Source organism: Nycticebus coucang, chromosome 10 (assembly GCF_027406575.1).
Source record: "Nycticebus coucang isolate mNycCou1 chromosome 10, mNycCou1.pri, whole genome shotgun sequence".
In the NCBI taxonomy this organism is placed as follows: Eukaryota; Metazoa; Chordata; class Mammalia; order Primates; family Lorisidae; genus Nycticebus; species Nycticebus coucang.
The window spans coordinates 87,206,264-87,225,338 of NC_069789.1; the positions used below are offsets into that span (position 1 = coordinate 87,206,264).

At 38.1% G+C, this 19,075-nt stretch overlaps 1 protein-coding gene across 12 annotated transcripts in view; it reads right to left on the reverse strand.

Moving 5' to 3' along the window:
- Positions 1-19,075, reverse strand: part of RABGAP1L (RAB GTPase activating protein 1 like) — a 754,150-nt gene that overhangs the window by 103,979 nt on the left and 631,096 nt on the right. Inside the window, exons 1-2 of one of the 12 annotated variants that reach the window (XM_053605160.1) lie at positions 3,600-3,768; positions 201-949 (exon numbers count right to left, since the gene is read on the reverse strand). The exons of 7 other annotated variants lie outside the window; for them this stretch is intronic. In XM_053605160.1, coding sequence (XP_053461135.1) covers positions 201-311 — 111 coding nt within the window. In that variant the 5' untranslated portion in view covers positions 312-949; positions 3,600-3,768. Of the gene's footprint in view, positions 1-200; positions 957-2,035; positions 2,792-3,599; positions 3,769-19,075 lie in introns of those variants that run through there. 4 more of the 12 variants (XM_053605162.1, XM_053605159.1, XM_053605164.1 and 1 more) reach the window with 4 other exon arrangements.

Sequence of the window (19,075 nt, forward strand, 5' to 3'; positions counted from 1 at the left end):
GTAATTTATGTGGTTTAAGTGTTTAATTATGTAAATAAGTTGTTGGAAACTTGTGGATTTTATAGTAGCCTATAACACAAAGCCAACAGCAATAGTTCTATCTTAATTCTGAAGAAATTATGCTCCAGTTCCTACAGAACATAGCTACATTATTAGAAAAGATAAAACAGCCCCAGAGTAGTGTGCAGTGTACCACCTACCATAGACCTGGGCTTGCTGATGGCCACCAGACTAGTGAGGAAGTCTTCATCATGTAGCTGGCTGAAAACATGGGCGTCATAGGCTACCATAATGGAGATTTCTTCCATCATCTTGCCAGATGGCCTTTCCACAGCAGCAGCTGCTGCCCGAGCTCCAGACCAGACTATCCAAGGAAAAATTATACTGCAGCACAGTGCCAATGTACACACCCACCTGAGTTCGAGGGGGTGGAGTGTCAAACATCCAGAAAGGAAAAAAGGAGGAAAAATGCAGCTGCTGTCACAGGCTTGACTAGCAATTCACCCCCAGTGGAAACTAAAGGAGGTTTCTTATCTATGCAGGAAGTATGTACCATAAACACCTTCTGAATTCGTAACACAGAGCTGGAAAATTCGGGTTTTGGAAATCTTCTTTAAACATCAATAAAGGAAATAAAGAAAAGTTTCCTAACTAGAAATATCCTGTAGCAAAAAACAAGCAAACAAACAAAAAAACCTGGTTTATGTTATATTTCTGGTAATTAAAAAAATTGTAATAGTTCATCTTCTTACTTCAGTATTATTTATATGAAGATTTTTCTTGGAGAAGTAGATTTTTCTTAATGTTCTTACAGCTTATTTTTTCATATTCTTAGAAAATAAACAGATGGAAACCATTTTAATTTCTCAAAATTTATAGAATTCTTGGTGCAGTTAATTGTCTCCTGAAGTATGAAAAAAAGGTTCTTTTTTCCTTTTGAGTATTTCTGCTAAAAAAAAGTACCAAAATATAAAATGAAACAGAGACAGCAATATCAATCATCACTTCCCTTTTTTCCCCTCTTAAAAAAACAAGTATTTTAAACAGCACTTGGTTTTCTGTTGTTACTCAGAAAACACCACAAGGATCTCATTTACAAACTAACTGTTTCTCTTCCAGTGATAAAAGTTCTCTTCATTGATTATTTTTAACGTTAGAGGTTTCTTTTAATTACCAGAATCAGCAGATAGCCATGAACTGTTGGTGCCTTCGCCACCAGAAGTGTTTTTTAAGGTACAGCTGAAGACCCTAAATGAACCTCCATGTTTCCAGATGAAAAGTTTGAAAGCTGCCCATAATTATCATTATAAAATTGTCTAAATTACCAGGAAATTTATGGGAATTTGATGGGAAAAGTATTAAGTATGTAAAAATAGGCAAAAGAAGATAAAGTTAGCCTAAAAGTTGCTTTACCGATATTCCTAATTTGGCTACTATTTTCCCTGCAGATCATGACACTGCAGTATATAAGAAAAATTATTTGTTAGAACTAGAAATCAATTTGGCAATGTTCATCTAAAATTAAAGAAATACAGCTACCGATTGGAATGTGTAGTCTTCATTACCAACAGCAGCATTACGCTGTCCAAATTTCTTTGCTTTTCATAAAACAAAACTCAGAATGAGATCTACAGTGTCTGTTTTCCCATGTTTTCCAAAGGTATTTTCATCTAGATTAACATTACTTAAATGGTACCTTGTTCCATTTAAATGTAATCAGGAGAGTTTTGCAACTTGCATAGCATTCTAGAAGAAAAGCATGCACACAAGAAAGGGGGCACAACACCTTATTGCTAGGAAACAAGCAAATCTAATAGGCTTATTTAAAAAAAATGCAATATTTTAAACAAACCCTGAAGATTAAGATAGCTTCAAACTGTGTTTGACCCTTTTTTCTACAATGCAGCTTTGTCTTTTAAGTGTTATTTTCATTAACATTTTTTTCCTTCACATTATCTTAATGTTGACTAACCAGGTAAAAATTAAATGATAATAGGGAGACAAGATAGTATAAGGTGTCCAGGCCAGTTCATACCTTTTAAGTTCCTTTTAAATCATCTTTTCAGGAGTACTTTAAAAGATACTGTGAGCCTCTTCATGCCTTCACTAGCACCAGAAGATTTCAGATTTATCCTGCAGCACCATTTTCTAGATGTGAAAGCTTTCTTTCTTTCATATTTTTCTTCGCTACAGTGACGCAGGGCTTCCACACACTGATATCTGAATAAGGTGCACTGACAAAGACACCTGTTGTGGAAGGTAAAGAAACTGCTTCCCATAATGCAATGCCTTGCTCCCTGCTGGCAACCACCCAGGGGCAAACAAGAATTACAGCCGCACTAGAGCAGTTGCCTGTGCACTCAGAGAGAGGTCGGTCAGTGTAACCACAGGTAATCTTCTCCGTTAAGAACACTTACAGCCCAGGAGAAAAGAACTGGGAAAACAATATCAAATAGCACCTAGACAGGCTGTGTATTAAACTCATAAAACATTTAAGGCGTTGGACTATTAAAGTGCAAAAGCATTTTTAGAAACACAATGAAAGGCTGTAAAAACGGTTTTAATTTTACAAACAAAAAAGCTAACACCTTCAGATAATTCAGTCCTTTTAAAATTCTACATGGATGCTTAGATAAATATTTCTAAAACCTGATTTATTACCTTCACAAGATTGTTTGAATTCGTCAGAGTGACTAAACTTACTAATAACATTTCATTACGAAATCCAAGAGATCCTCTTTGATAGCCACAGCATATAGGACTTTCTGAGTATGATTTACAATCTACATGTTTTGTTATACTTAAATTTACTTAAAATTTACTTCACAACTACAAGAGGGACCTACAAATGCAAATACTGTAACCTACTTGTTTACACCCTCACACTAACCTGAAATTTAAAAAAGAATTTTTTTACTTCAGAATGGGGACAGAAAAAGTCAAGTTTTTTTTTTTTTTTTTTTTTTTTTTAGAGACAGAGTCTCACTTTATGGCCCTCTGCAGAGTGCCGTGGCCTCACACAGCTCACAGCAACCTCCAACTCCTGGACTTAAGCGATTCTCTTGCCTCAGCCTCCCGAGCAGCTGGGACCACAGGCGCCCGCCACAACGCCCGGCTATTTTTTGGTTGCAGTTTGGCCGGGGCCGGGTTTGAACCCGCCACCCTCGGTATATGGGGCCGGTGCCTTACCGACTGAGCCACAGGCGCCGCCCTCAAGTTTTTTTTTTTAATGATTAAATGTAGTATATGTACTTGTACCAACAAAAAACATACTTTTTGAAAACTGATGATCTGTTAGAAAAACTGTTGCTGTACTGTATTGACTTTTTCTCTTTTCAAAGTATATTCTTCAGTCTCATAAATATTAATAACAGCTACACCAACACCCTCCCAAACTTCAGAAGTATAGTTGTGTTTACATACAGCCCCTTAACACCCTCACAAGACATCTTTCTTACTCTGACTTTAAACCGGCCCCTTCACCCCCTGGGGACTGACACCCACTGAATCTTCTAGTGATTGTTTTACACCCGAGTTTGAGTTTCTACTCCATACTTTGCAGCTGTGCATAAAAAAAAAGGCAGAGGGTAAAGCATTACCTGAGATCAAGGTGATGTGGTGAGGATAACACCATCTGCTTCTAAAATTTACCAGGAGAGGACTGTACAATCCAAACAGGCAACAGAAACTGAAGGCATTCCTGGTAACCAAGTATGAAGAGATGGCCCCCAGTTCAAGCAGGAACTAGCTAGCTGTCTGTTGCAGGGCAAGTTATTTAACTTCCCTAGGTTTCAATTTCCTCCTGGTCATGTAAATTGAGAGGAATAAATCACTGGTTTTTACATGTGTACAGAAAGAGTAAAAACCAATGTGTCCTATTTCCTTCCATTAAATAGATTTATTGGGAGATTTGAAGGGGGAATTACCTTTTCAAACTGTTTCAGAATAAAAAACAATAGGGCAACATTAATCCCAGATATTAAGAAAGTTCTCCCAACATTGATAGTGTCTCAACATGTGCAGTCTACTTAATACCCTAGTTTGAATTTTCTAACATCAACTCTTTTGCTTAAGAAAGAGAATTCAATGACAATAATTATATATTTTTTCTGGCCTGGGCCAGGTTTAAACCCGCCACCTCCGGTATATGGGGCCAGCGCCCTACTCCTTAAGCCACAGGCACCGCCCCAATAATTATTTTTCTTATTAGCTACATTAGTACTTCTATTCAAAGACCAAACAGACTATAAAATAATTTTCAAAACCCTTTCTGGACCTTACAATAAATTTCGATGAATAAAATATCTTCAACAATGATTTTTAAGTACTGTTTTAAGATTTTAAACTGAAAGAGTATCCCATCCCAGTGGCTGATTTTGTCCAAACAATCTGTATTTTTCAACAAAAACATACCTGGGTCATACTAAGTAAGCATAAGTCAAATAAACCATCTCTTGGCCTTCAGGGAACATCTGTTCTCAAGTGTCAAATTTAGAAAGAGCCAAAACAAAAATCAAGAAAAACCTGAATGCATGTATATTATTCTATTTCTGTGTTATCACCAAATGTGGCAAAGTATTTTCACTAAGGGAGTAGTATTTTGTTATCCACCAAAGTAATAAGTATCCTAAAAAAATTATCCTACCTCATTAAAAAAATTTTTTTTTCACTTCAGGAAGAGTGGCTATAAAGACCCCTTTACTCATGTCTCATATTTCATTTGTTTTCACATTCTCATCATGACAGCCATAAAATCAGATGGAAAGGAGGGCAAAACAACCACAGCAGAGATATGGTCTAGAAGGCAGAAAGGGGTCCCAGGTCCCCCATGTGTATAGGGAGAGCCCTGCAGAGACTCTGGTCCTCCTGCTTGATGGGCCCTTATCTAAACATTCATAAACATCCTTCCAGAAGTTCCTCAATAAGTCAGTGCAAACACTTACAAAGTTTACTGTGTTAAGGACCTCCAAAACCACAAAACGTTTCTAGTTTTCACATTGTACTAAAGAACTACAAAAAAGCCAGTGTGGTGGCTCACACCTGTAACCCTAGCACTCCGGAGGCTGAGTCAGGTAGATTGCTCGAGCTCAGCAGTTGGAGACCAGCCTAAGCAAGAGCAAGACTGTCTCTACTAAATAGAAAAACTAGCTTGGTGTTGTGGTGGGCACCAGTTGTCCCAGCTACTTGGAGTCTGAGGCAAGAGGATTACATGAATCCAAGAGTTTGAGGCTGCTATGAGCTAAGATGATGCCATCACAGCACCCTACAGAGGGCAACAAAGTGAGACTCTTCCTGTCTCAAAAAAAAAAAAAAAAAGAACTATAAGAAAGACAAAGTCCTATAAGTACTTTCTTAATCACAGAAAACCAATATTCCAAGCAAGCTTCTATTTATACTTAGTAGTATACAGTAAAAAACTCATGTGCTTAGTTATTGTGTTAAGACAATTATATTCTACATTTACTAAGTTTCACATGTACCCTTGTAAGATGCACCGCAGGTGTAATCCCACCAATCACCCTCCCACTGCCCATTCTCCCCCCCCCCGCCCTCCCCTCCCTCTCCCCCTTCCCCATATTCTTAGGTTATAACTGGGTTATAGCTAGTAAATGTAGAATATAATTGTCTTAACACAGTAACTAAGAAAATGCCAGGAAGGCTATGTTAACCGGTGTGATGAAAATGTGTCAAACTGTTTATAAAACCAGTGTATGGTGCCCCATGATCGCATTGATGTACACAGCTATGATTTAATATAAATTTAAAAAAACCCAAAAAAGCCCATGTGCTCTGAGTAGGGGAAGAAAAGATAAAATGTGAATGAGAAACCATAGAGGTATCAATAGAAGAAAGCTTTTCAGAATATTTTGGAACTCAGGATAGTCTCGTGACCCCTACTGAGTTTTTATAATGGGAAAAGAACAAGTAAAAGAAAAATAAGCTTATTTTCTTTAAACTTGTGCTCTGGTATATAAAGAACCTCATTATTCTGGTATTCAATTCCAGCCATTCAGCTCATTATCTTTCCTATCTCTCCTAGCAATTGTGAAGAAATTTAAAACCTCAGAAAACACAGATTCTTGAAAAAAAGAAAAGAAAAATCCCCAGCTTTAAGCCAACCAGTGGGACCCAAATACTTGCTTAACAGGTATACTGGGTATCTTACTCCCTCATTTGCATCTCACTACAAAGAATGAGGGTGAGGTAGATTCCAGATTATGAAAGAATAGCTGTAACTCTAACAATTCACGTTTTTACCTCATTTGTAACTAAAATCCACAAGTAACAAACCAACACATTCACACTAAACTTCACCTAACCAAAAATAAATGTTCCAAGTGCTCGTAAGTGTTCACTGATATTTGCTATCACTCGAAATGAAGACAGTTTCAGACATATCTGAAAATGTGAGTAATATTTCACCTTCTCTCATTTTGAGCAGAATACACAACTGAATTCCAATTACAAATAACTATATTTCTAAAGCATTCAAACATTATTTTAAAAATGTTAGTAACACTAAACTCAAGCCATGCCACATGATGTTATCATATTCATTTTCTCACAAGATCAGAAGGCAGGTTTAGGGAACAGCAATAGAGTATTGTTCAAGTGCTCATTTGTTTCAAATTCTTCTTCCAGCCTTGATAACTTCCTTTCCAATGGGCCCTCAGGTTCCCGCATTATGTTACATAAAGTCAGCCCGCCTCAGTGGATGTGGCTAAAATTCTGCAGTTAAAATGTGATACATTTGATAGTATGTGAATTATATCTTAATTTTTAAAAAAGCAATTTAATACTTATTAAATGATTATAATGTACATTAGAAGGGATTAAAGAATTATAATATAGTAAGACATTTAATCTAGTATGATAATATTTACCAAAAAGATTTATGATAATAGAAGCAGCTAATATTTAGTAAAGTATGGATAAGTTTAGTGATTTGACTCAATTCTCACTTCTAGGAATGAAGCTTATAAGATTCAAAAATGAGGGCGACACCTGTGGCTCAGCGGGTAGGGCGCCGGTCCCATATGCCGGAGGTGGCGGGTTCAAACCCAGCCCCGGCCAAAAAAAAAAAAAAAAAGGATGTATGTCTGGTCCAACATGCATGCCTCTCATCACTACAGCATGATAAGGAAAGTAAGTGAACATATACCAGAATCAGCCATGTGACAAAACTACTGCTTCTTACACACTCATGTCTCCTTCATACATACACACACACACCACACACACACAGAGGTTACAGAATAGAAAATGGACTATCATGTAATACAATAAGAAATGATACAGGATCTTAACACAATGAAGTCCCTCTATAGACAGGGAAGCCTTCATCGAAAAGATGAATTGGATTTGGATAGCCAAAGTGAAATATTTTTTTGCAATGAAATTAGCTTGACTGAAGTGGTGAAAGGATCTTGGACACAGCTGTAGAAGTTTCAAAGTCAAATTTGAATTGACCTGTGATACGTTTCAAATACAGGTCAATAAATTAGGCCCAGGGCAGTCGCTGAAGACTAGAAGGTGATGAGGCTTCCCGCCTTCCTAGCCTCCATTCTAGCCATCAGAAGATAGAAATGTAGTATAATGATTAATACATGGGCTTCAGAGTTTAGAAAAATCTGGTTTAGGGGCGGCGCCTGTGGCTCAACGTGTAGGGCGCCGGTCCCATATGCCGGAGGTGGCGGGTTCAAGCCCAGCCCCGGCCAAAAAAAAAAAAAAAAAGAAAAATCTGGTTTGATACTTGGCCCTGTCACTCCCTGGCTATGTGACTGTCTTAGTCCATCAGGTCTGTTACTGGAACAAAATACCATAGACTGGGAGACTTATAAAGAACACAAGTTTATTTCTTACAATTCTGGGGCTGGGAAGTTCAAGAACAAGGGGCCAGTAGATTTCATAACTAGTCTTTTTTTTTTGTTCTTAAATGGTGAAAAAGGAGGAAGGGATCACTCTAGAGCAACAGTTCTCAACCTGTGGGTCTCAGCCACTTTGTAACAATGAAAATACATTCTGCATAGCAGATATTTACATTATGATTCCTAACAGTAGGAAAATTACAGTTATGAAGTAGCAACAAAAATAATCTATGGTTGGGGGTTACCACAACATGAGGAACTGTATTAAAGGGTGGCGTCATTAGGAAGATTGAGAACCACTGCTCTAGAGTCTCTTTTATAAGGGCACTAATTCCACACAATAGAGTTCCACCCTCATTACCTAATTGATGCCCAAAGGCATGACTCTCCCAATACCATAAGATTGAGGTTAGTATTTCAATATATGAATTTGGGGGGGACGCACAAACATTCAGTCTATAATAATGATCATTAGAAAATGACATAAACTCTCTTACCATAAAATGAGAAAATAATAACAGTGCAGATATTATGAGGAATAATAGGATAGTAAATGTAAAAGCCCACAGCAAGGTATGGTCTCTGGAATGCACTAGTTGCTGTTATTATATTATATATATGCTGTTATTATTAATTACTGTTATTAATATTAATAAAAATGATGTCCAGAATGGCAAGATTACCTGCCAAAAATTGAAGAGAAGATGAAATTGTAACTTTTTAGAAGTGAGATGGGGCAAAAGATGTTCTCACAATTGATGTCTCCGTTTTTTTCTTTCTATTTATTTTCTGTTCAATTAATACAAATCTAAGAGGGACAAATAAAGGTGACATACAATACCATTCCTCTACCAGTTTTCTCTAAGCAACTAAATCTTTCTGAATGTTGCTGTATTTGGGAGCTATTTGATAATTTATAGGAGTCAGTCAGCATGACTGCCACAGGTGTGGTGAAAGCCTGATAATGGGGGGAGGGCACAATCTCCTACAGTTTGCTGCCCTCTCCAGTTTCCTGACCACAATGCAAACAGAATTCAATCAATTACCTCTTAACAAGTTGAGCAATTGTGTACAAGAACAGGACACAAAGAGAGCACTTGTTGTATAATGGTATTTATCTGTTGTAACCTGAACAACAAAACACCATTAATATGGACTATCATGTGGGAATAAATAACCCTTCATAATCTGTATTATACAAAGTTTTTCCACTGTTCATTCGTATCTTAGAGTCAAAAGAAACTCCCTATGTAATGGTTTAGAGTAGTAGCTTATCCTGAAGTTTAGAACTGACCAATAAGACTGTAATTTGCTTCACTGCAAAGGTATCAACTGAGTTTGTAGTAGGAGTGAATGGGGAAGGAGGAGAGAAGTAATACATATTTAACTCTACTTTTCTGACAAGGAGCTATAACTACATTATTTCTTTTTGTTCTTCCATAATAATACACAGCTGCTTTTACTATCCCCATTTTACATAAGAGGATACCTGCCTTAAGAGTTTAAATTAACTTAAGGACATACTACTAGTAAATCATAGCTATGATTAAACCCAAAATACGTGATTATGAAAGCTCAGGTTATTTGTCCACCTACATCAAGTTCATCATAAGATGAATACAGGGGAGAAGAAGAAGGGAGATTCAACTCACTTTTTTTTTTTTTTTGTAGAGACAGAGTCTCACTTTATAGCCCTCGGTAAAGTGCCGTGGCGTCACACAGCTCACAGCAACCTGCAACTCCTGGGCTTAGGCAATTCTCTTGCCTCAGCCTCCCAAGTAGCTGGGACTACAGGTGCCTACCACCTGGCTATTTTTTTTTGTTGTAGTTTGGCAGGGGCTGGGTTTGAACCCTCCACCTTCGGTATATGGAGCCGGCACCCTACCCCCTGAGCCACAGGCACTGCCCCTCAACTTACTTTTGAACAGCCCACTTGGAAATCCTGAAATAGAAGCTTTTAAATTTCCAAACCTGGATTCTATATTGCTCTCTTTTAGTATTTTGTCCTTAATATGAAATCATTATATATTGAAAATATGACCTGAGGACTTATATTGCATCTAAAAGTATTACGTACATGGTATTTGCAAATAAAATAAAAGGAAGACTGAAGGCAGACTACCAATTTTTCATCAAGTTACCAAAAAGTGCAACACAATTTGCTACAATAGAAAATATGCGGATCAAAGCAATCAGCATTCTTTGAACATGTGACATGTCAGTGGTGTCTTCAATGATGTTAAAAATTGGCTTTATAGGCTCAGCGCCTGTAGCACAGTGGTTACGGAGCTGGCCACATACACCAAGGCTGGCTGGGTTCGAATCCGGGCCGGACCAGCTAAACAACAATGACAACTGCAACCAAAAAATAGCCAGGCATTGTGGCAGGCACCTGTGGTCCCAGCTACTTGGGAGGCTGAGGCAAGAGAATTGCTTAAGCCCAGGAGTTTGAGATTGCTGTGAGCTGTGATGCCATAGCACTCTACCGAGGATGACATAGTGAGACTCTGTCTCAAAAAAAAAAAAAAAAAAAAATTGGCTTTATATTTGTTTTATGAGTAATTGTAAATTGCTTAATTAGCTAATAATGAAATAATTTAAAAGTCTATATAATTTTTGAACAATGGTCATAATAGTTACAGTGGCAATGCCCAGTGAGTTTGAATTTCATTCATTTGGGTGACCGTGAAAGCACATGTAGTGAGAATAAGATGGAGTCAGTGATGCTAGGGCTGAAACCACACAGCTGGTCTGGTCAGTTTAGGTCTTATATGACCTTCACCTCAGGTCTCCCATTCCTGCTGTTTTGTAAATTCAGCTTTAATCTAAAAGTGTATATCTGGAGTAGGTTAGGGCAATTGGTGTAGGAGATTAACTTTTGAATTGGAATGTTCTTTTGGGTCATAAGATTATATCAATGATCTTTTATTATGGGTCATAGATTATACCAATTATTGTTGTTTAAGATAAGGGTTAACATGCTTTTTACTTTGAGCTGTCATGTATAAAACTGATTTTGGAAATGGAAGAACAGAACAGTCTTGGAGAGGCTACTCTCACTGTTCTCCAGAATCACTGGCCTTCTGACAAATAAAAGTTAGGTGGACCTATCCCTGTCTCTGCATAGGCTGACAGTGACAGGTGGCCGGACTCTCTCTGTCTAGTAACAACAGTTTATTTTTTATATCTAAAATATATTCTATATTTAGATAGATAACAGATAGATAGGGGAGGAATGTTAAAAAGGGAAAAAATATATGTTATAGTTGAAGTTTAAATGCTTTCAACATGTTGGCATATCTATGTCTCTGTTGCCCTCCCCTTCCACCTTCTCTCTCTCTCAAACACACCTATTTTTAAGAGAGTTTTTTTGGTCCTGAACTATCTGCATTTATATCAGACAATTAAGTATATATCTTAGGAGTTTAAGACCAGCCTGTGCAAGAGTAAGACCCCATTTCTAAAAAATTGCCGGGCGTTGTGGTGAGCACCTATTGTCCCAAATACTTGGGAGGCGGGGCAAGAGGATGGATCACTTGAGCCCAAGAGTTTGAAGTTTCTGTGAGCTGTGACACCATACCACTCTACCCAGGGCCACAAAGTGAGACTCTGTATCAAAAAAAAAAAGTATGTATCTTTAAACTTAAGTTCAGTTATCCTAAATAGTTCTCTTTAGACAACGGTTGACAATATATATATATATATTTTTTTTTTTGGCCGGGGCTGGGTTTGAACCTGCCACCTCTGGCATATGGGACCGGAGCCCTACTCCTTGAGCCACAGGCGCCGCCCAATGGTTGACAATATTAATATGATATGAGCACAGTGTATAATGTCTTCCATTGTAGCTTATAAGTGAGCCCTATGTCAGTCAATAGTAGATGAACTGTTTTAGTATTGAAGCTATATTGTTTAAAAAATACTTCATGTTAGGGTAACATCTTACTAAAGGTATTCCATTAAAAAAACCCAACTATAATATGTACAGAGTGTAATTAACCACTGTGTAAAATATATCTCAGGAGTTCTTTCCTCTGAAAGAAAATAAGCCATTTTCTTTCAGAAATTTGCTCAAAGCCTCTCTGCAAGATTGAATTCTAAAGCAGCCATTTTGTAAAGAGCTTCCTTCTAAAACAAAAGTTCTCTTTGAAAGCACACAACAGTTTAGTTTTAAAGCAGCTTTGCTTAGCACTTTTTTTTTTTTTTTTGTAGAGACAGAGTCTCACTTTATGGCCCTCGGTAGAGTGCCGTGGCCTCTCACAGCTCACAGCAACCTCCAACTCCTGGGCTTAAGCGATTCTCTTGCCTCAGCCTCCCGAGTAGCTGGGACTACAGGCGCCCGCCACAACGCCTGGCTATTTTTTGGTTGCAGTTTGGCCGGGGCCGGGTTTGAACCCGCCACCCTTGGTATGTGGGGCTGGCACCTTACTGACTGAGCCACAGGCGCCGCCCTTTGCTTAGCACTTTTAATATACATTGCCAGTGTTCTTCTTATTGTTAATCTTTTTGTGTAAGTGGTCTCTAACTTTTCAATACCACAGAATAGAAAGGAAGCAGTAAGCAAACTTGCTGGTGTTTTGTTTTTATCCTAAGGCAGTTGAACAGAGCAGAGGGAAGAAAATAGGGCTGAAATTTAGATAATAAGGAAGTCTTGGATGTCATAATGGGAAGACTTAAATATCAGACAAGTGTGTACACAAAGGCTAAGAGGAGTCTCAAAGGACATTGCAATATGTCAGGCCCCAAGCCTTAGAACACCCTCAGCTTAGATGACTCTTCTGAGATAAGTCTGGGCCAAAAGCCAAAATTAGAAACTTTACATAGGTAATATCAACCACTTCAATTTAATCTCTAAGTAATTCCCTCTCCAAAACCTTAAAATATTTCCTCTAAAAAACTAGCACAGTATTAAAAAGCAGTATCACAGAATTCTGTATCCAATGAATTAGAAAACATTTCTCTACTCAGCATACATCACTGATAGGGTGTTTTGTTAGAAAATACAGTATGAACTAAATAACCAACAGGACAATGCTACCAAGAGGTTAAATGGAGAAAAGAGACATTTACAATAAATACAATATTTTTGGTGCAAATAACTCAAGTACAAATTAATAACAAAAATTTAGAAATCACAAGAAATACAAAGTGAAATAACGTCCTCTTAGTTGTGATGGTCAATACACAAATAGGTAAATTTTAAATAAATAAGTCTTTCAAACCTTTACTAAGTATAGGCCTATTAGTTATTTAGGCAGTTGCTAAGCAACATTCCCTTCTGTAGGGCTAAAGTGCATGAAATTAGCAGGTTTTCAGAAAAAGATAAATTAAAAAATTAGGGAACAAGAGAAAGAAAAAAAAGTATTAACTTGGTAATTAGGCTGTAAGAGAGGCTTACTGACTTAGCAATAGTGGTTAAGCATTGCATTTCCCACTAGCACCAAATGAGATGATACTTTAGCACATTAATATTTTTATTTTATTGAAACAATGATCATTATACTCACTTCTACACTCAAAAGCTTAATTACTTAATTGGGTTATTGGATCAGGATAATTGGTGTATCCTGATTCAATACCCCAATTACTACTTCTAAGAGTGATCGCCATAGATCTCTTTCTCTAATAACAATGTGATTTTTTTTTTCAAATCACCAGTTTCAGGGTATGCCATACCTCTGGTTTGTCCTTTCAAAATAATGTTTCACCATGAAAGAAGTAAAACCACAGCTTGATGATTCTGCTTAGAAACTACTAGATTTGGCCAGGTATGGTGGTTCATGCCTGTAATTCCAGCACTCTGGGAGGCCAATGCAGGAGAAGGCATGTGGATTGCCTGAGCTCACAGGTTTGAGACCAGCCTGAACTACAGTGAGACCTCATTTCTAAAAATAGTTACTAGGCATTGTGGTGGGTGCCTGTAGTTCCACCTACCTGGGAGGCTGAGGCAAGAGGATCACTTGTGTCCAATGAGTTTGAGGTTGCTGCAAGCTATGATGCCATGGCACTCTACCAAGGGCAACTGAGACTTTGTCTCAAAAGAAAAAAAAAAAGAAACTACTAGATTTCTAAACTAATCTTTGACAAGAGTGCCAAGAATACACAATGAGGAAAGAATAGTCTTATCCATAAATGGTGCTGGGAAAACTAGACCTCCACATGCAAGACAATGAAATTGAGTGGTCATCCTACACCGTAACAAAAATTAACTTGAAATGGGTTAACAACTTACGCATAAGGCCCGAAACCATAAAACCACTGGAAGAAAATGCATGCTATAGATGAATATCTCCTTTACGCCTATTTTGGCTAAAGTGCATGAATTAGCAGGTTTTCAGGCACTGGTCTCAATTTTTTTTAAATCTGTCTTTATTCTGGGATAACAGAATAAGGACTTTTTTTGTGTGTGTAGAGATAGCGTCTCACTCTTGCTTTAGGCTAGGGTGCCATGGCATCAGTGTAGCTCCACAGCAACCTCAAACTCCTGCATTCAAGTAATCCTTTATGCCTCAGCCTCCCAAGTAGTTGGGACTATAGGCACATGCCACAATGCCCCACTAGATTTTCTCTATTTTAAAAATAGAGATGGGAGGGGCGGCGCCTGTGGCTCAGTGGAGTAGAGCGCTGGCCCCATATGCTAGAGGTGGCAGGTTCAAACCCAGCCCCAGCCAAAAACTGCAAAAAAAAAGTAAAAATAGAGATGGGGCCTCACTCTTGATCAGGCTGGTCTCAAACTCCTGAGCTCAAGGGATCCTCTTTCCTTGGTCTCCCAGGATTACAGGTGTGAGCCATCATATCCAGATGGCAATGATTTGTTGGATATCACACCACAAGCACAGCCAATAAAAGCAAAAATAAACAAATGGGACTATGCCAAACTAAAAAGCTTCTGCGCAGCCAAGGAAACAATAAAATGAAAAAGCAACATATAGAACAGAAGTAAACATCTGCAAACCATATAACTGGTAAGAAGTTAATATCCCAAATATGTAAGGAATTCATACAACTCAAACAGCCCAATTTAAAAATGGGCAAAGGACCTGAATACACATTTTCCCAAAGAAGATATCAAAATAACCAAAAGTTATATGTAAAGGTGCTGAGCATCACTAATCATATGGGAAATACAAATCAAAATCATGAAATATTACCTCATACCTGTTTGGCTGGCTATTTTAAAAAATACAAGAGATAACAAGTTTTGGTGAGGGTATAGAGAAAAATGAACACTTGTATACTGCTGGCAGGAATGTAAATTGTTCAGTTACTATGGAAAATAGTACAGAGGTTCCTCAAAAAATTAAAAATAGAACTACAGTCTGCAAGAAACACACCTGGCTTCAAAAGACAAATTAAAGCTCCGAGTCAAGGGTTGGAAGACAATTTTTCAGGCAAATGGAATTCAGAAGAAAAGAGGAGTTGCAATCTTATTTTCAGATATATGTGGACTTAAAGCAACTAAAGTCAAAAAAGACAAAGATGGTCACTTCGTATTGGTCAAGGGAAAAATACAACAAGAAGATGTTTCAATTCTAAATATTTATGCACCCAATTTAAATGCTCCCAGATTCTTGAAACAGACCTTACTCAGTCTGAGCAATATGATATCCAATAATACCATAATAACAGGGGACTTTAACACTCCTCTTACAGAGCTGGACAGATCCTCTAAACAGAAGTTAAACAAAGATATAAGAGATTTAAATGAGACCCTAGAACAACTGTGCTTGATAGACGCATATAGAACACTCCATCCCAAAGAGAAAGAATACACATTCTTCTCATCACCCCATGGAACATTCCCCAAAATTGATCATATCCTGGGACACAAAACAAATATCAACAGAATCAAAAGAACTGAAACTTTACCTTGTATCTTCTCAGACCATAAGGCACTAAGGGTGGAACTCAACTCCAACAAAACCGTTCAACCCCACACAAAGGCATGGAAATTAAACAATCTTCTGTTGAATAACAGATGGGTGCAGGAAGAAATAAAACAGGAAATCATCGACTTCCTTGAGCATAACAACAATGAAGACACAAGCTACCAAAACCTGTGGGATACTGCAAAAGCAGTTTTGAGAGGAAAATTCATCGCTTTAGATGCCTACATTAGAAAAACAGAAAGAGAGCGCATCAACAAACTTACAAGCCATCTTATGGAGTTGGAAAAAGAAGAACAATCTAAACCTAATGTCAGTAGAAGAAAAGAAATCTCCAAAATCAAATCAGAGATCAATGAAATTGAAAACAAAAGAATCATTCAGAAAATTAATGAAACAAGGAGTTGGTTTTTTGAAAAAATAAATAAAATAGATAAACCATTGGCTAGACTAACCAGAAATAGAAAAGTAAAATCTCTAGTAACCTCAATCAGAAATGATAAAGGGGAAATAACAACTGATCCCACAGAGATACAAGAGATCATCTCTGAATACTACCAGAAACTCTATGCCCAGAAATTTGACAATGTGAAGGAAATGGATCAATATTTAGAATCACACCCTCTCCCTAGACTCAGCCAGGAAGACATAGAGCTCCTGAACAGACAAATTTCAAGCACTGAGATTAAAGCAACAATAAAAAATCTTCCAACCAAAAAATGCCCTGGTCCAGATGGCTTCACTCCAGAATTCTATCAAACCTTCAAGGAAGAGCTTATTCCTGTACTGCAGAAATTATTCCAAAAAATTGAGGAGAAAGGAATCTTCCCCAACACATCAGATGAAGCAAACATCACCCTGATACCAAAAACCAGGAAAAGACCCAACCAAAAAGGAGAATTTCTTTTCTTTTTTTTTTTTTTTTTGTAGAGACAGAGTCTCACTTTATGGCCCTGGGTAGAGTGCCGTGGCATCACAGCTCACAGCAACCTCCAACTCCTGGGCTTAAGTGATTCTCTTGCCTCAGCCTCCCGAGTAGCTGGGACTACAGGCGCCCGCCACAACGCCCGGCTATTTTTTTTGGTTGCAATTCAGCCGGGGCCGGGTTTGAACCCGCCACCCTCGGTATATGGGGCCGGCGCTTTACCGACTGAGCCACAGGCGCCACCCCCAAAAGGAGAATTTCAGACCAATCTCACTCATGAATATAGATGCAAAAATTCTCAACAAAATCCTAGCCAATAGATTACAGCTTATCATCAAAAAAGTCATACATCATGATCAAGTAGGTTTCATCCCAGGGATGCAAGGCTGGTTTAACATATGCAAGTCCATAAACGTTATCCACCATATTAACAGAGGCAAAAATAAAGATCACATGATCCTCTCAATAGATGCAGAAAAAGCATTTGATAAAATCCAGCATCCTTTTCTAATTAGAACACTGAAAAGTATAGGCATAGGTGGCACATTTCTAAAACTGATTGAAGCTATCTATGACAAACCCACAGCTAATATTTTACTGAATGGAGTAAAACTGAAAGCTTTTCCTCTTAAAACTGTAACCAGACAAGGTTGTCCTCTGTCACCTTTACTATTCAACATAGTCCACATGTAAAAGACTGAAACTGGACCCACATCTTTCCCCACTCACAAAAACTGATTAAAGATGGATAAAGGACTTAAATTTAAGGCATGAAACAATAAAAATCCTCCAAGAAAGCATAGGAAAAACACTGGAAGATATTGGCCTGGGGAAAGACTTCATGAAGAAGACTGCCATGGCAATTGCAACAACAAAAATAAACAAATGGGGCGGCGCCTGTGGCTCAGTCGGTAAGGTGCCAGCCCCATATGCCGAGGGTGGCGGGTTCAAACCCGGCCCTGGCCAAACTGCAACCAAAAAATAGCCGGGCATTGTGGTGGGCACCTGTAGTCCCAGCTACTCGGGAGGCTGAGGCAGGAGAATCGCCTAAGCCCAGGAGTTGGAGGTTGCTGTGAGTTGTGTGAGGCCATGGCACTCTACCGAGGGCCATAAAGTGAGACTCTGTCTCTACAAAAAAAATAAAAATAAATAAATAAAAATAAACAAATGGGACTTCATTAAACTAAAAAGCGCTGTACAGCCAAGGAGACAACAACCAAAGCAAAGAGACAACCTACACAATGGGAAAGGATATTTGCATATTTTGAATCAGGCAAAAGCTTGATAACTAGGATCTATAGAGAACTCAAATTAATCCACATGAAAAAAGCCAACAATCCTATTTATCAATGGGCAAGAGACATGAATAGAACCTTCTCTAAAGAAGACAGACGAATGGCTAAGAAACATATGAAAAAATGTTCATTATCCCTATATATTAGAGAAATGCAAATCAAAACAACTCTGAGATACCATCTAACCCCAGTGAGAATGGCCCACATCACAAAATCTCAAAACTGCAGATACTGGTGTTGATGTGGAGAGAAGGGAACACTTTTACACTGCTGGTGGGACTGCAAACTAGTACAACCTTTCTGGAAGGGAAGTATGGAGAAACCTCAAAGCACTCAAGCTAGACCTCCCATTTGATCCTGCAATCCCATTACTGGGCATCTACCCAGAAGGAAAAAAATCCTTTTATCATAAGGACACTTATACTAGACTGTTTATTGCAGCTCAATTTACAATCGCCAAAATGTGGAAACAGCCTAAATGCCCACCAACCCAGGAATGGATTACCAAGCTGTGGTATATGTATACCATGGAATACTATTCAGCTATTAAAAAAAAATGGAGACTTTACATCCTTCGTATTAACCTGGATGGACGTGGAAGACATTATTCTTAGTAAAGCATCACAAGAATGGAGAAGCATGAATCCTATGTACTCATTTTGATATGAGGACAATTAATGACAATTAAGGTCATGGCGGGGGAAGGAAAAGCAGAGAGAGGGAAGGAGGAAGAGGGGTGGGGCCTTGGTGTGTGCCACACCTTCTGGGGGCAAGATATGATCGCAAGAGGGACTTTACCTAACAAATGCAATCAGTGTAACCTGGCTTATTGTACCCACAATGAATCCCCAACAATAAAAATAATAATAATAATAAAAAAATAGAACTACAATATGATCCAGCAATCTTACTTCTGGGTATGTAACCAAAGGAGATGAAATCAGTACTGTATCTTGAAGAGATAACTGCATTCCTATGTTCACTGCAGAATTTTCACAATGACCAAGATACAGAAACTAAGCATTGGTTGATGGATGAATGGACATAGTAAATGTGGTGCATACATTTATAAATGCAATGGAATATTATCCAGTCATTAAG